Raw genomic sequence first — 18,187 nt, 5'->3', positions numbered from 1 at the left:
CGCCTTGCATGGTAGTTCTGTCCCATTGGTGTGTGAATGGATGAATGAGCTGATAATGTGAAACGCTTTGGGACTACCTCGGTGGATATAAAGTGCTATATAAATCAAGTCTATTTACCATTTATCATTTGAATTATTCAGAATTAAAGTGTTTTACTTTGTGTTTACATTGAAATAGTCATTCCAAATTGAGGTTTACATGGAAAACGGGTATTTCCGCTTTAGGTCTGGGAGTTGGGATTGGACAGGGGGCAAACTTCACGTATCACGTCTATCGTTATAATCACACAACAAACCCTTTCTTTCCAGCTTTCATTTGTAAGTTTTACACTTTCTCTCTCCCAAGTATCCCCTGTAGTGCCATTGCGCACCCACATTTGAGAAGCGCTGTTCTAAAGCTCTCATTAAATAGTCCAGGCGGCCATCTTGGATTATGTTGCCACCAGTGCAATAGGACGAGCATGTGCAGAACGACTGGAATTAATTTAAAGCAGAAATAAACGTATACAAGTTTGAAGAATTACTAAATGTGGAATCAAATCGGAATAAACTAGCCACTTAATTCAAATTTACTTTTAATTTTTTAATGGCCATTTTCATTTGGAATTATGTATTTACAAGTTCAGGGAATTAAAGCTCTCTCGTGTGTTTTGGTGAAATCTAAAACTGATAAAACCAGAGAAAATACAAACCCTTAATGTCCCACACTTTTCCTCATGAATCCATACATATACATTTATCAATCCACCAGAAAATTAACTCATTCATTGCAGGTCACTGGAGACTATCTTGGCCTACGGCTTATGGATAGAATGTGTACACACCGTAGAGACTGTCGGTCCATTGCGTCATTCAGGAGCAGGGGTGTCCAACCTTGGCCTGGAGGATCACACTCCCGCAGATTGTCTATGTCTGATGAAACTGTGCTCTCACAGGCAGATATCTAAATAATGCAGGACTGCATGTTGGTGTTTAGCCTTGGATTGAAACCACGGTTGATAACCCGCAGCTTAATCAGTAAATTGAGTTAATTCTGTTTTTTTTTTTATTTCATTTTCCATGGCTGCAGAATTGCACCGAATGCACGCACTGATTTTTCATGTTGTAAAGCCATTTCCATTCAACGAGGTGAAGTGCGTTCTATTGTAAAATATCGTAGCGAGATTTAACATGTCCGTCAGTTTCTGGGACATTTGGAAGACATTAGGATGCTCGTTTCACGGTTAAAAACTAGCATTTGAATGGTTGATATTCTCCTAAAACATGCATGTGAAGATATATTCTGTGTCCTATCGTTTTGTTTCAAAATAATTTAATGAATAAATAAATAAAAACACAAATAACGATAATAATATTGCCATTTGTGTTAAATTGAATTATTATTATTATTATTATTATTATTATTATTATTATTATTATTATTATTATTATTAATAATAATAATAATAATAATAATAATAATAATAACAATAAAATTATGTCATTTACGTATATAAATTAAAACCCAAATAATAATAAAAATAATAATATTGCCAATTATGTGTGAAATAAAAATATAAATCATAATAATAATATTGTCAATTAAGTATAGCATTTAAAATAAATAGATAATGATAATATATATATATATATATTGTTGTTGTATGTTTTTTGTCTTTTTTTAATGGACCTGAGTCTAAATAAAAAACATTGATTGATAGTAATATTGCCATTTATGTGTTTAAGTAAAACCCAAATGATGATGATGATAATAATAATAACATTGCCATTTACTGTATGTGTGAAATAAAAATAAAAATAATAATGATAATAATATTGCCAATTAACTAAAAAATAAAAAGTAACAATGACAACATAATAATATTGCCATTTATGTGTTAAATTAAAACTCAAAGAATAATAACATTACCGTTTATGTGTTGAATAAAAATATGAATAGTATTAATGATAATAATATTGCCATTTACTTGTAATGATGGACATTTTTGTAATTTTTGTCGTTTTTCCGGGACCATTGTTAATCAGAGACCCTATAGTTAGCTGTAATTAGCTAGCTGTGTCTTCAATAGGCAAAATACCACAGTGTCTAATAAAGTTTTAAAACAAATCTTTAAATATATATGAAACCTTTGTTCTCATTCCTATAAAACATACAGATGGTTTCTGAACAAACTGGCAGCAAACCTCCATTCTTCCCAATTAATTCTAAAAAAAAAAGGATTTCACAGGAAAGTTATGGCCCATTTGACTGCTGCTACCTTTTTCTAAAGGAAAGCTGCACAGTTGGCAGCGATGATTTTAGCAGCTGCACTGCCGGCGAGACTCTTGTGTTGGAGCGCACGTCTTCCCAGGGAATAGTAATGGGAAAGGAAATTGGGTTGCGGTTGAAAAGAGGAAGCATTCAAAGAGTTGGGAATAAACATAAAGACGAGACAGACGCAGAGGTGCGTCGGCACATATCTGATTTGTCCAAATTCCTGAGCTCCGTGGACTAATAAATCCCCACATCGTGCTGGGTACGAGGTGAGCCATCATTACAAGCTGCTCACAGCCCCACCGAGGGATTGGGAGTTGAATGAGGATGACTGGAATACATGCAGGGATCAAGATAGTTAGAAAAGCACAATCTATAGAAGCAGAAATAGAATTTTAACCTAATTATATTATTGTCTTCATCTGGTCTTTGATCCTAAAAGCAAGCCAAGCACTTGGAGCATGACGATGTGGCGAACAGACTGTTTAGCAAAGTTTTAGTGTGACCCCTGCTGAACCGCTGCTGATTACAGGCTGAGGGGATGCAATGCTCTGTAGGGTAGCACATTAAAATCAACTAGCAGGGAGGAAAACGCCTCCCGCTCTCTGCAACTGATGAAATCTGGATTTGCTGTGGATAATATTAGATGAAACTTATGGGAGGTGCTCAGATGGCGTAATTATGTCGTAAATGGTGTTTTGAAGGGCGAGTTTACAGCAAATAGAGTCTGCAAGGTCACATTAAATCAGTAGTTCTCAGAACACAAAGGTGTGAATTAGGTTTCTAATGAAAACTGGATTTTCTGAGTGAGATGGAGGCCTGATAATATACCACACACGAGCAAAGGAGCTACAGTCTGCACAACTGTATGGCAGCATGCACAGTTAAAGTCGAGCAACACGGAGAAAATATTTCTCTTTTATCGTGTCAATAACTACATAATTAATGTATTTTGATATTGTGTTCCTGGGATCAAAACAATATTTCTGAAAAGGAAAAAAAGACAAAAATTAATATATATTTATTTATTATTAACAAATGTATAAAAAACGTAAAAAAAATAAATCTGACTTTTCCTTTTTAAAGTGCCACTACCAGACTAATAATTAGATTTACATATTCTATTAGCTTTTTAATTATTATTTATTAGGCAGGAACAATACTGCCTCTCAGTTCAGGTCAGGAATTGCACCTCAGCTTGACAAAAACTTACAGACCCCATATCATGCTATTTTTCACCCATTTCCATTTGTTCTAAGAACTCTAAAAACATAGTATTTGAGGTTTATGTTCCCAAACTCGCCTGTTTTTCAGAGTTTTAGCCTCTGAAAAGTCACTTTTTGAGCAACTCTCCACAAACAGGCTGATTTGCGGCCTACTTATGCATATTCATGAGTGGGCGTGTCTACAGACGGGACACTGATTTCTTCCTCCCCGCACGGTGACGTAGAGCCAGAGGACGGCCCACCCTCCTCCCAACCACTCCGTAGCCGAGCTCATGCTGCTTTATAAACACAAGACAGAGCGTGGGGGCGGGGAACACTGCGTGTAGGACGCTGAAATGCTCACCTTTGTTGGCGTGTCTGTTTACACGTCAATCACGGCAAAGAGCTTCCTGGAGGCGTGGCTTCTCCAGCTCAGTGTTGCGTCAAATTCGTCATCAAAGTGGGAACGCATCATCAAATTGGAGTGAGGTGTTTGGGCTCGCCCTGCAGTAAGAAAGGAGCAAATCACCCTCTAACTAACGATTGAGGGAATCAATAAAAAAAAACACTTTGGGCATGTGTATGAAGCCCTAATAACACTTTATGACGTTTAAAGCACAGAAAAGTTGATTTAGCGTAACATGGGCCCTTTCAATAACTTGAGTTTATATCAAAATGTCTTGTGTGTTCTTATCACATTGTTGCCCATTCCTTCAAGCAAACTGCCTCGTAGGCAGCACAAGCATGCGTGTATATTTCCAGCAGTCAAACACTGACTGTGTCCCATTTTAGAAAAGGTCCCTGGAAGTCGCCTGGGACTCATCTAGCGCTTTGGACACTTCCGCTCTGCTCACATCCCTGCCCTGAAGAGATCCATAATTCATGGCTGTGTGTCCAGGATGTCACCGCTCCAGTGAGCTACCATTAAATATTTAACGCAGATCATAAGCTGCAGCTATTGAGGCCTGCTCGGCCCTTTAGGAAGACTGTTTTCTGTCCCAGCCCCGCCTGGGGAATCCCAGATGGGACCGCTGCATGAGGCAGCTCTCAGATATTTAATATCCAATCAGTTGAGAGGCAGCTCTAGAAATGTGTAATATTATAGCAGATATATATATATATATATATATATATATATATATATATATATATTTGTAATCATGGCTGTACATACGCTGATTACAGCTTTGTTGCATACCAATAAAAAGCTACTATTTGCGTGTTTTCATCAGCTGTCGTCATTAGGCACAGCAGGTATTTTGTTCCCCCTCTGATGTGGTGAAGGTCAGGAGAGAAAACAAGTGGAATGAAGGAGCAGAGGGATCATCAGCCATGAAACATCAACAACACATCAGAAACAAAAAAGAAAAAAAGCACAACTGAGCACAGGCAGGAGTTAAAGCAATACGCAACCAATCACATGAATGCACTTAAGATGATGTATTCTCAAGTCAGAACTGTCTTTCCAGTCATTTATATCACACTTTTACCCTCAAACACTTGTGGTGTCCCTTTATTTCTTGACATCGCCATTATGAGGATTTCAGCCAATTAGCGTTCATGTATCATGTTGACGTCACGTCAGGCCTAATGCTCTGAAGAAATAAAAAAAAATAGTGTGATTAATTAATTGTGCTCTGTAATTAATTCATCTAATTAATCTCTTTTAATCGCACCTTTTTTAGCGTGTTAATTTTCCTGTAATTAATTAATCGCAATTAACGCGTTAAAGTGACATCCCTAGTCAGGGCTACTTTTTGTATTTTGTTGAGTTCCACGAAAATCAAATTGACACAACAACAGCTTGAGTGACATTGATTTGTTCTTTTGGAGGCTGAAATTTACAAAAGCGCAAACTTACTGCTGGATGTTGTCTACGACTTTTCTACTTTAATGTGATTTTTCTAAATAAATAGAAACTACCCTCCGGTGTGTATTAAAGGGAATCAATGGATCCGACTGGAGGGAGAAGTACAAACAGGGAAAGTCATCCTGTTGAAACAATCCCTCTATGTCAGAAATCCTTGAAAAGCCATGGATCATAAGAAAATATTGATTGTAAACATCGTCACAGGATGTAACTCCTGGTAGAAATGAGGAGGATGTTTTTTTTTACGCTGGGTGTTACAATGATGAAAGAATGGAAAGGGAAACACAATGAGAGACTTTGGATTTAGCAGCATCAGGAAAGCAAACAGTTCAGTGTTACTTTAGTCCTCCGTCATTTCAACCTCTGATACACAAACTCTCGTCTTTTGCCAAAAGTTTTTAAACGTTTAAATACGAGCCCCAGAGAACAGGACAGACGAAGATAGCCAATTAGGAGCCTGGAGGTATCACACCACAAGTGGACGTCAATATTTCTGCTTGCTCGGTCAGCACTTACACATTTTGTACATATTGTAAATCAATATACCTAATGCGGCCTAACAGTGTGATTAAAGGGTTGAAATCTTTAATGCCCTTTTAATCAGTGGAATCAAGCGCGGTAACGGAACCTGAGACGTATTGTGATGTGAAACCTTTTTTTTTGTGTCTGTTTCCTGCTCAGTGCAATCACACTAGACAACACTCTGGTCATTTTGTCCACGGTGGCGCCGGATGCTGGACGCTATTACGTACAGGCGGTGAACGACAAGAACGGAGAGAACAAGACCAGCCAGCCCATCACCTTGTCTGTGGAAAGTGAGTAAAAACATGAATAAATATCTGGTTGTGTTTGGAATGGCACACTGTGTACTATACACTACAAACTCAATGAGTACATACTGTCTACTATATACTATGAGTATGATTAGGATGATGAGCGTTCCCACTGAAGTATACTTCCAAGTTTCCTAACATGCATTTGGAACCTACAACAACAAAAACCTGAATCACACTGAGGTTATTATATCCGTTGATTCTCCACCTTTGAAAGTTCTGAAAATCTTTTACGTGAGAAAGTGACCAAGTAGAATATCGACATGTGGTCATTTGATCCTTAAAACTCGTGTATACAAATTTTTTTTCCGGCATTTCGGAGACCCACAATTTGTGCTATTGACAAAACTTCCAATTAACTTCAAAACAAGAGCCATAAAAGCGTTAAAAAACTAATAGAAGACAATGTTTGATACTTACAAAATTTCCCCATATTGTAGGTATACTCAATCTTTTCATACTATTTAATGTGAACACGCTACTCCCGCTTCCTTGCCGATGTGTGCTATGTCCTTTGAATTTTGTTGTAATTGTTTTATTTGGTGCTTCTGCATGCTGAGGAGTTTTTTTCCTAATCTCACACTGTGCCCCTCACTAAAGGGGCACAATTTAGGACCTGCCTTTTTTCCCCCTCTTCTTACCTCCTTTTTTCCACTTCTCATCTAAGCGAGATGGCGCAGCAAATGGCTGCATTGTTTTGTTCTTCTCACCAACTGCCAAGTTAAATTCTTGTGTTGTTTTAAACTCTACTTAGCAAATAAAAACCTTTCTGATTCTGATTCTACATACTAATTTTGACGTCAAACTTAATATGTGCAGTGCGTTATATGATTTCGAACACAGCCTTTGACTGAAGGTCATGTCACAAATGAATACTAACCATCTTTCCAATTTTATTGTAAGATGGCTGCTAAGTGCGAAATCCACCTTGTGGTCAGTCTTATAAATACTTGAAACATTTATATTTATGTAAACTTTTTTTTGATTTAATTAAAAGTATTTCTCTTAACTTATTTAATGTAGGTGTGGTTTTGGATACAATCTCCACCTACTTACATACTACAAAACTAAAACATGCTACGACCTTTAGCTTTATTAGCCGTAGGCTACTGTGCACCCTGTTCGAGAATACTGGCGATCATATACTAGAGGTTTAGTCAGGTGACTTTTTTTAAAAGTCCCTGTAGAGAAGGGGGAGGTAAAAATAACAAAAACATTGACCACCATTTAAGCCCCAAGATGTAGACAGGTGTGACAAAATGTGTGACCCTACAAAATGGTGTTGAGTCACAAGTGCCAGCGTTGATGGCTGAAGTCTGCACGTAAATGCTGAGTTCATCCACCAGAGCCACCATTTCGCTGGGTTTCAGATTTTGTTACTCCACTTGTTTAGAACTTTCACGCGCAATATGGCCGCCACCGTACCGTATCGCCATTACGAGCAGCTTTTCTCAAATCTTGGTGGCTCTACAAAGACTTTAAAAGAAAATAACTGGACTCAATTACCCATTGATTATATGTTATTATTCATATACTGTCATATTATTAAAAATTCTCGCAATATATGAATAATGACACCCCCCCAGCTAATCATTTTCTTTGAGGTTCCACATACCAACTGCTCTAAAGCCCCCCACAACAAATATGCATTAAACACAGTCCTCTACTTGTATAAAAATGTTTCACACATATCAGTGGGCTTTCTGAACACCTCAGGGGGCGGGGGGACGCAGACAAATTGTTCCACTACCAAGTAGTTCTTAACATTCACAGTAAAAAACACAAGATGCTAAAATCGAAGCAATCCTGCAGGCTTTTTAGCTCAACAGAGTGAAATATAACGGAAAAACACGTAACAGGCTGCATCTTATGACATGCTAGACTGGAGTTCATAATGAAAGTGAATGAGGTGGTTGAGAGTATATTATTATAGCTGAAAACGCGAGGGTGCAGAAATAGCCCATGGCACTTATAGAGAACAGTGGTACAGTTGATTATACAAGAGCCACACACACACGCACGCACACACACGCAAACACACACACACACCGATGTACTGACTTTTCGGCTATAGTTTGAGTGAGCACTCGCGCCGTCCTGTATGTGTATCTGTCCATATCTGCGACAGCAGCTGTTCTTGCAGCGACGCCTTTGACACCTTAGTTCCCACAAGCATCACTGCGTTCAACAATACTTGCCTGAGACTTTGGCGAGAGCTAAAGACGAAGGGAAGCCTGAGGAGACGAGTCTTATAATTATTATTGTTATTATTCAAAATAGGCTACATTTAAGCACATTTATCAACTCTAAAACTGAGAAATAATCATTATTTAATGCTGTTTTGGTGCCGTGTATTACGTTTAATCTGATTGGTCGGCTATGATGTGACACATTTGATGGTTGTGGTTATATCATTTTTTTGTAGTTTCACAATGTCCGTTGATCATTTGATCAACAAAAAAATAATAATTTACTCAACAGTTGGGTGTAGAAATGTAACAAATTACTTCTTTTAAAATGTACTTAATTACAAGTAAAATTACTGATTTCGAATAATACTCAATGGCTCAGATATAAAAAAATCAAGATTAAATGAAGAAACAGGGACAATTATGGTTTAATTTATTTTAACATTTTAATAATCAAGTGTAGCAGCAAGAATGAGTCGGAACTCAACATTGTTGTTAGCATTTTTTCCCCTTTCGTCTTCTATGGTGGTTCATTTTGCTACAACCTAGTTACTATAATAACTGTTGTTCTCGTCATCGCACAATTTTTTTCTTTCATAAATCACTAGATTCTGATCTCATTTCGGGTACAGCTTTAGCTGGGGACAGGTCACCCTAATGTACGGCTTTCTCTTTGTCCTATTTCAAGCTAAGCTCGGCTACTAAGCAGCTAGCTATAAGTGTTGCCCCTTGGTGTGATAAAAGGAGAAAAAAGTCAACTATAATTTGAATTTTTCTACTTTTAGGGAGCCTGCAAACCAAATTTAAACCCTAAAATAGAGAAATATATTAGTTTGAGATATGCAGCATCATTTGACAGGTGAGTAGCAGCAGTCTAACATTAGCTGCGGGTCATCTGAAATCTATTCGTCCGTCACACATGGCCTGCACACTGGAGCTAATGGCCCAAGAATGTTAAGACGGACTCATGACAAGCCCTTTAGCTACATTTGACACATACAGCTACAGCTACTAGCACATTCCCAAGGCGTTATGGAATGATAGGAGTGATGGCTTGGTGCTAGTTTATCACACATGCACAGACACACACTGCTATGTGTCCTGTGTTCAGAACACATTTGCTCACTCGCTCATTATAAGCTTTAAAATGCAGGTGTCTTCACTTTAGGAGCTTCGAACAGTGTATTTCCAGCAATTTCTGTTTTTGGCTGCCTTGTAGATCTACCCAGGGGTGGACTGGCCATCTGGCATACTGGGCATCTTCCCGGTGGTCCGGTCTGGTCTGCAATGTGTTTTTTTGTTTTTTGATGAGCCAGTTAAGGCAGATTTGTTTATAGGTGGCCAAAAATGGGCTAAAAGTGGCAAGAAAAGAGTGAAAAGTGACTATAATGGGCCCAAAGCAGTCAAGAGTTGCAAAAAAATTACAAAAAAAGGAACCAGGTGGTATGTAATGGCAAAAGGTTGCTTAAATGTGCAAAATGTGGCAAATATTAATGAAAAAGGGCAAAAATGTAGAACAAAAAGAGGCAAAATGTAGGGGAGAAAGGAAACAAGTGGTATTTATTGACTAAAAGTTAGCTGAGTTGAGATGAAAAGTGGCCAACAGATTAAAGAAAGGACAAAAATTGAATTAAGGTATCAGAAAGAATGTGCAAAAATGGACAAAAAAATTGGAGAAAAAAAAGGATATTTATTGGAAAACAGTAGCTCAAGTCTGAAAATTTTTGAAAAAAAAAGGTAAAAAGGGGTTAAAAATTTTCCCCCTTTTAATGTTTTCTGGGGGATTGATCATTAGAATTAGGACATAAAAAGCCACATGTTGAGAATCACTGACTTAATAACAGCTTCTACATGGTACCCTCTGATAATGTAGTGGACTGGTCTGGACACAAAATGCCATGAATCGGTACTTTGCACAGTCAGTGCTCTGTCACATCCTATTCATATCAAACTCTCTGTCAGAACAGATGCACGGTATCAACCGGTCACTTTTGATTTTCACTTCCATGACTGTAGCCACAGAGTGCAGTAGGTGGAAACTAAAAATAAACCCCCAAAATCTGTCAGTGAACATGCCAAATCCTGTTGAAGTCACCGTATTAATCGCTCAGGTTTTGTGCCCTAACGTCTGTATGTGTTTGTCCAAGATGTTGGAGGCCCTGCGGATCCCATTGCCCCCATCATCATCATCCCCCCAAGGAACACAAGTGTGGTCACAGGAACCTCAGAGGTCACAATGGAGTGTGTGGCCAATGCTAGGTAAAAACACCTTTTACATTTTTTAATATTCAATATTTATTTTTTTTGCCATTCTATGATTAGTTGCTGATGTACTAATGCAGTGTTTTGTCTACCAGAGGGCCTTAGCAAGGCAAGGCAAATGTATTTGTTTGCATTTCATACACAAGGCAATTCAATGTGATTTACATGATTCAAAAGTGCAGCAGAAAATATTTAACAGTTTAAAAATCAATAAGAACATTAAAATCAGCAGTAAAAATGTTAAATCAACAATAACATGTTTAAAAATTTCCCTCTCAGTCATACGTGGTTGAGTATTCAAGGCAATTCATTGTGCTTTACATGGTTAAAAAGTGCAACAGAAAACATTTAACAGTTTAAAAATCAATAACATTAAAATCAGTGGTAAAACATTAAATCAATATAATAGATATAGCTGTGTGTCGTCTGCATAGCTCTGATAATCAACCTTACAGTTCTGTGGAATTCATTCTCAAGGAAGCATATAAATGCTAAACAGAAAGGGTCCAAGAACAGAGCCCTGAGGAACCCCACAGGGCCCTTTGATAATAGTTTAATAGCTCTATTAAGTAATAGTTATAATACCCTAAGATGTGAGAGGCTGTGTGTGTAGTGTCGTCATGTTTTAGTTATCATATTACAAGATTCAAATTTCATTGATCAGATGATTTTATCCAAAGCTGATTTCTCTTGATATTTTCTTGCTACAAACATGATACAGGTTATCATCACAAACCAAATTTTCTCACAGTTAATGACAAAAGCCTTTGATATGTAATCTAGCACCTCCTTCTGTGTCCACTTTGCTTTACAGGCCTCTAATCAAGCTGAGTATCTCCTGGCGAAAGAACGGCATGTTGGTGAGCAGCGGTTTGAGCGACTTCAACCGCAGGTTGACCATCCTCAGTCCTGTGGTCAGCGACGCCGGCTTCTACGAGTGCGAGGCGGTTCTCCGCAGCAGCAGCGTGCCTTCAGTCAGCGCTGGAGCCTATTTACATGTACTAGGTACGATTAATAAATGCAATTAAAGTATTTTACCGATCACTAGGGCTGTGCATTGCCATGAATCTGACGATACAATTCACAATTTGCATGTCACAATACAATATATCCCAATACAGTGTATCTTGATAGACATTGTGATATAGCGCAATATTAATGATTACAAATGTTACCATTACAAGTATAAAATGGTATGAAATACAATTAATTTCATTCTTTTTTTTACTTGCGAGAACAAGTAAATGGTAGCTAACTGTAATTCAAGTATCAATATCAAAAACTACATTTTTACATTTTTCAAAAGTTTATCTTTTGCTTCAGATTCTGATTCTGTTAAGTTTTTAAATTATTTGAAAAAGTAACCACATGTATCTATAAAAGTGCCCAGTATGTTTTATGAAAATAAAGTGAAATCAACTTCCATGCTAAAATGCATTGAGGAGTGGTGGTTCATTTACCCCTATTGACCAGGCCTTTACGTGCTATGTATATGTCAGCGCAATAACATTTGTTTTTTGTTAAAATACATGTTTAATGAAACATTGCAATATATCCCTGAATTGATTGTTTCTTATACCCATACCAGTCACTATAGTCATTATTTATTGAATTAAACTTAGCATTTAGGTTTGCAATTTAAATCACAGATGTTGCATAATGTAGGTAAATGTTATTTGTCACATTGCGACACTCTAAGAAAGGCATAGCTGTGAAGTTGTGAGGCAAAAAGGTGAACGTGTTATTGATTTAAAAGGCAGAAAACTAATGGCCGGCCTGGAGGAACAGTTTAATAGCATTGCGTGAGTCGCTTTCATTTCACTCCAGCGAAAACACTTTGATGTCTTCAAGGTTGTGATGTGAGTCCAAGCAGCAGGTGTGGCCAAATGTTCCCTTGATAGGACTAACTGAGCCTTTCCTCACATTCTCCATCTCCAAACCATCACTGAATATCGATTAGAAATGTTTTTTTTTATTCTAATTGTCACATCGAGCTGATTATTGAGGTTCACTTTTGAGTTTTTGCTTCATATTTCATGACTTCCTAATTTGATGGGTACAATTGATTCAGCATAAAATTATCATGATGACATTTTTTCAATGTGCTGAACGCATATTGCACACATTGGTGTTTCTCTGGGGTCAATTTGACCCCAAGCTGTTTTAGCTTCTTTAAACCCGATTCTCAATTGATGAGAATGAGAGTGTTGACCCCCCAGCTGACACAATCCCTTCCAAACATGGAAAGACCAACATCAAGCAATATGGTTTATTCTGTGAGAGTCATGAATGTGCACACCAAATTACAAATGATTTGGGGGAAATTTTTTCAAGATACACTAACTCTAAAATTGAAAGTTTGACCTGATGGTGGCGCTGCATGTTAAGGTCATATCATCACCACAACCAAATGGGTTCATACTTTTGTAGTCATTAATGTTGTGAGTAAATTTGAGAACATTTGGATTTGAAACATTAATTAATTGTAATTTAAAAGTTTGGGCAGCAGTGGCGCTAGAGATGGTTTCATTATCAAGGGGTTATTTATGTATTCAACAAATAAACAAAGTACCTGACACACAAACTTGGTCAACAATTTTCTGAAAATCATTTTCTGGAGACAAATATCTCTAGGGTCAAATTAACCCCAAGGGTAAAATGTGTTTAGTAATATGTGGGGATAAAATGAGGGTTAGAAATGTATCTGAATATATTTGAAAAATCCTACTTGTGTTTCAGAGCCACCACAGTTCATAAAAGAGCCAGAGCGACACATCACAGCCGAGATGGAAAAGGTTGTGGACATCCCCTGTCAGGCTCGAGGTGAGTGCGATCCTTAGAGAACGTTAGCTAAATACTATCAGGCGAGAATGAAAACATTGCCCGTCTATAAAGCGACCCCTTCTCACCCTACAGGAGTGCCTCAACCGGACATCGTCTGGTACAAGGACGCGCTGCCTATTGATCCGGTGAAGACGCCCCGGTACCGGGTTCTGACGGGCGGCAGCCTGCAAGTCAACGGCCTCCTTCCCGACGACACCGGCATGTTCCAGTGCTTTGCCAGAAACTTTGCGGGAGAGGTTCAAACAAACACCTACTTGGCTGTGACCAGTGAGTGCCTCCACAGCTTTTTTTCTTCTTTTTTACTAATAATTGCTGAGTTTGAAGGAATGACTGAAGCGTAGTCTTTGTTCAAACATTAGAATTTAACAAAACCAAGTTAAGGACACACCAAAACCTTAATCAGATTCAGGAATAACGAGTCATTAACTCATTGGCTGCCAGCCATTCTCAGAACAGCAACCCCCCTCCCTGCCAGACATTTTTGAGCATTTTGACTAATTTTGAAAACCCACACAGTATTTTGTACTATGACTATGTAAAATCTGAAACCAGATTCTGAAAGAAACTATCTACTTTCATTAGAATTTTTTTTTTTTTGTTTCTAGCTTGTTTTGTTCTTCCGTAATCAGCAGTTGTATATGTACGTTTTTTTTTGCTTTAGTGACAACATTGGTTTCCTTCTATAAAACAACAAAAACAACACTGAGATCGGGCTTTTGAAAGCAAAATTATTATTTAGCTGTATGAGTCAGAGTTGTATGGTTCCCTTATCGTATTTTGGCCTCCCTCGAAACACAAGTGACGTACATATACATCAATGGCAGTAACGTTTGGATTTACGTTTGGATTCAATGGCAGTCAATGAGTTAATAGATTAAAAGAAAATTGGTCATTTCAAGTACGGTTTTGAGAGCTTATGGACCATTGCATTCTGGTTAATGGGTATCTGTTGACATCTTTCAACCAGGATATAACTGTTGGAGTCCTACACAATCATTTCAGGCTTTTCTGACAAACTTACAAGCAAAAAACACCACCTGGTAAAACCTAGTTTAGGGTGCAAGTTGTAAAAGGCTGCTATGGCAACCCCTGAAAAACAACACGGAATAGACTCTTTAAGGTAACACTTAACTTGAAATTTTATGCATAAGGCTTAAGTTACACTGTCATTATTATGACATGACGCCTGTCATTAGCATGAATAAGGTGTCATTAATGCTATCATTAAGTGTCGTTTGTTACCCTAACCCCACTAGATCCCTCCACCTAACCCAAAAAATGCCAACATAGCTCCAAAGGTGTCATAATTTAGTGTCATATTCATGCTAATGACTGATAATAACAGTGTAATGTCAGCTTTATGTATAAAACCTCAAATAAAGTGTTATATTATTATCTTTACTAAACCATTATGCCTGAAGCTAGCTAATATTTTAAAGTCATTGTATCGTCACTTTTTCATTTTGAGGCTAAATGATGATAAATCTTAACAATAATAACGATAATCTTTTAAACTATTGTCATTTTTGTATATTTTTGTTCTTGTTTTGTGTGTTTTTTGTTGTCATTTTGTATATTTTTATTGTTGTTTGAGTGTTCTTGTTATAGTTTAATCCATTTTTTATTTTTCATTCTATGTGTTTCTGTTGTCATTTTGTGTTTTTTGTTGTTGTTAGTAGTGTGTTCTTTGTGATATTTGTATTTATTTTATGTGGTTTAAATTTTTCTCAAATTTTGTGTGTCATTTGTTTCATTTTGTGTGTTTCTGGTACATTTTTCTCCCATTTTGTGTGCTTTTGCTATCGTTTTGTGTGTTTTTGTCATCATTTTGTTAATTTTTGTTGTTGTTAGTTCTTTGTTTTTTGTAATATTTTGAATATTATATGCTTATTTTGTGTTTCTGTTGGCATTTTGTATATTTATTTATTTTTGGTATCATTTAGTATATGTTCCTCTCCTTTTTTGTTGTCATTTGTCTTTTGCTGTTGTTTTGTTTATTTTTTTTCTATTATATCTGTGTATTTTTGCTGTCATCTTTTGTATTTCCTACTACAGATCAACAGGCTTTTTTGTGGCATGTGAAGAAGGAAATTGAAGATGTTTGTCATTTATAATACCAGATATTAAAATACTTTTTCTGAGCCTCTTCCCCCTCTGTTGGAAGTTTCAAATCAACGATAATTTTAGCCTCACTGTGCTGCTATTTGGCAAGTTTCTGACATCTAATTCTCTTCACTTTGTCTCAGTTCCCGCTGCCTTCACTGCACGCTGCGCCACTTTATCAGAATTCATAATAATCTGTCTCTCCAAATCACTGCTCACGTCCTTATTTTTCCCTGTTTCGCTGCCTCCAGCTCTTCTTCTCCTCCCTGCAGGTCTTATTTTATCCCGTCATCTCTCTCGACGCATTCACGTTCCCTCTTCCCCTGTCCCACAGATCAACATAACACCCGTAACAAACTCCCACCTCGACCTATTTCAGAGAGATGCGCTTTCCTGTCTTCCAATAAAAGCTTTGATTTAATGCACAGCACAAATAGGAGTGTGAGTTATCTACAAATTGCCTTCTTGCTCCTTATATTCTTCTTCTATTGTTCCGTCCTCGTCTGCATGAGCTTCACTATCTCATAAAAAACGACCGGAAGCAGACAGTCGTTGGCCAAGGTGACGTCTGGGTCAATGTGTTTAGGATTAGGGAGACAAAGAACAGGCTAAACATTGAGCTATCAGTCTGATGCTTACACGCTAAACCTTTCTCATCTCTGTACCCCTTTTACCAGGGTTGGGGCCAGTTATAATTGTAATCGCGTAATTGATAATTAATTACAATTACAATGTAATTGGTGAGGATGCAGGAGGCCTCCTCACTATTGTTTTCATTTCTTTTTTTATTGTTTTTATCATAGTATTTTTTTTCACCCGTCCTGCGTTTTCTGTTCCTACAGCGTTTTATTTTGACAATTAAGCTATCAAATCGTTCAGAAAATTCTTTTATTATTTGTATCTTTTAAACTTTTTGACTTACTTTTTTTCCCATTCACTTTTATTGGAAATTTCAGCTTTTTCAACTTTTAACCCCTTCATCCCCAGTCATTCTTCAACCGATTTTGACCATTCAGCCTTTTTCAACCTTATTGCTAATGTTAGGCTAATGCTAGATTAATGTTATTGTCAGGTCAATGCTAATGCTAGTTAATGCTAATGCGAGGTTAGGCTATTACTAGGTTAATGTTTAGGTAATGGTAGATTAATGCTATTGCTAGTTTAATGTTGTTGCTAGGCTAATGCTAGGCTAATGCTAGTTAATGCTATTGCTAGCTCATGCCAATGTTAGCTCATGCTAATGCTAATGCAAGCTAATGCAAATGGCTATATTATTGCAAATGGCTATATTAATGCAAATATTAATGCTAGCTAATGCTTGCTAATGCTTGGTAATGCTTGCTAATGCAAATGTTAATGCAAATGCTAGCTAATGCCAATGTTATTTTACGCTAATGCTAATTAATGCTATTGCTAGTTAATGATATTGCTAGCTGATGCTAATGCTAGTTAATGCTAAGCTAATGCAGTATGACGCAGGCCAGCACCTGCATTTTTTTTTTGAGGAAATGTAAATATTTTAGTTATAATTGTAATCGCTACGGCTTACACATGGACTTACGTAGTTAACAATTATTAAAATGTGTTTTATATCAAGTATTAATATAATTTTACCATTAAAAAATTAAATGTAAATATAGGGGTATACTGACAGAACGCCCACACCATAATCATTAATACCAATATTGTCATGCATAAAGAAGCTTAACAAGGTAACCAAGAGATGAAAAACAAATTAGATGATATATAACATTTTTAGTGTATTTTACAGCTGATCCATTATCATCAGAGATGCTTAAGAAGGTTAAGTTTTATGGGGTTTTTTTTTATTAAAGGCTCAGCAATTGTGATGAATTGTAATTGAACTTTAGTAATTGACAATGTCATTGTAGTTGACTTTGAGGGGTAAAATAATAATTGTAATTTTAATTGTAATTGGAAAAAATGCTGGTCAAAGTAATTGCAATTAAGTTTTAATTGAACATGGATAATTGAAGACGGAATTGTAATGTAAAAATGTAGATTACCTAACCATGCCTTTTACCTTCCCATAACCGTATAAAACACTGTTCTGTGTGTGCGTGCGTGCGTGCGTGTGTGCAGGCATCGCACCGAACATCACGGCCGGACCGTCCGACAGCACCGTGATCGACGGCATGTCCGTCATCCTCCACTGTGAAACCTCTGGAGCTCCAAGGCCAGCGATCACCTGGCAGAAAGGTCTTTGTCACTGACATCCACAAACACACACTTTAGCCCAGGATTAGTCTGTTCTGCTGACGGGAACACACGCAGGGAACGACGTTTGCAGAGGCTTTAGTAATCCAGCACTATTGGATTACTTTCACTCGCTTAGATTGAAAGCTCAGGGAATCTTTGCCTGTGTCCTTTTACAATGTTAGGGAACTAGCGAATTAGGACGAACCAAAATCTCACAATTTTAGATTTTAAATGGCTTTTCTTTTTGTTTTTTTACTTAAAGCTGCAGTATGAAAATTGTGAGACTTGTATAGAAACAACCACACTCCCTCCACCCCTCCCTATTTCCAAGCCTATCGTCTTTTACTGGCATCCTCACAACTGTGGAGCTGTTAGCAATTTTTGCTCAGTAGAGACTAGTGACAAAT

The 18,187-nt window shown here is 37.3% G+C and overlaps 1 protein-coding gene across 5 annotated transcripts in view; it reads left to right on the top strand.

Annotated features, from left to right (window-relative positions):
- sdk2b (sidekick cell adhesion molecule 2b) overlaps window positions 1-18,187 on the top strand; it is a 339,250-nt gene that overhangs the window by 261,237 nt on the left and 59,826 nt on the right. For 4 of the 5 annotated variants that reach the window (XM_028476014.1, XM_028476012.1, XM_028476013.1 and 1 more), the window contains exons 5-10: window positions 6,011-6,144; window positions 10,499-10,610; window positions 11,428-11,618; window positions 13,353-13,436; window positions 13,530-13,724; window positions 17,664-17,780. In XM_028476014.1, the coding sequence (XP_028331815.1) occupies window positions 6,011-6,144; window positions 10,499-10,610; window positions 11,428-11,618; window positions 13,353-13,436; window positions 13,530-13,724; window positions 17,664-17,780 (833 nt within the window). The remainder of the gene's footprint in view (window positions 1-6,010; window positions 6,145-10,498; window positions 10,611-11,427; window positions 11,619-13,352; window positions 13,437-13,529; window positions 13,725-17,663; window positions 17,781-18,187) is intronic. The other variant, XM_028476015.1, reaches the window with a different exon arrangement.

Source organism: Gouania willdenowi, chromosome 19 (assembly GCF_900634775.1).
Source record: "Gouania willdenowi chromosome 19, fGouWil2.1, whole genome shotgun sequence".
NCBI classification, from domain to species: Eukaryota; Metazoa; Chordata; class Actinopteri; order Blenniiformes; family Gobiesocidae; genus Gouania; species Gouania willdenowi.
The sequence above is the reverse complement of the archived record's forward strand: the minus strand, read 5'-3'. Positions and strand labels throughout refer to the sequence as shown.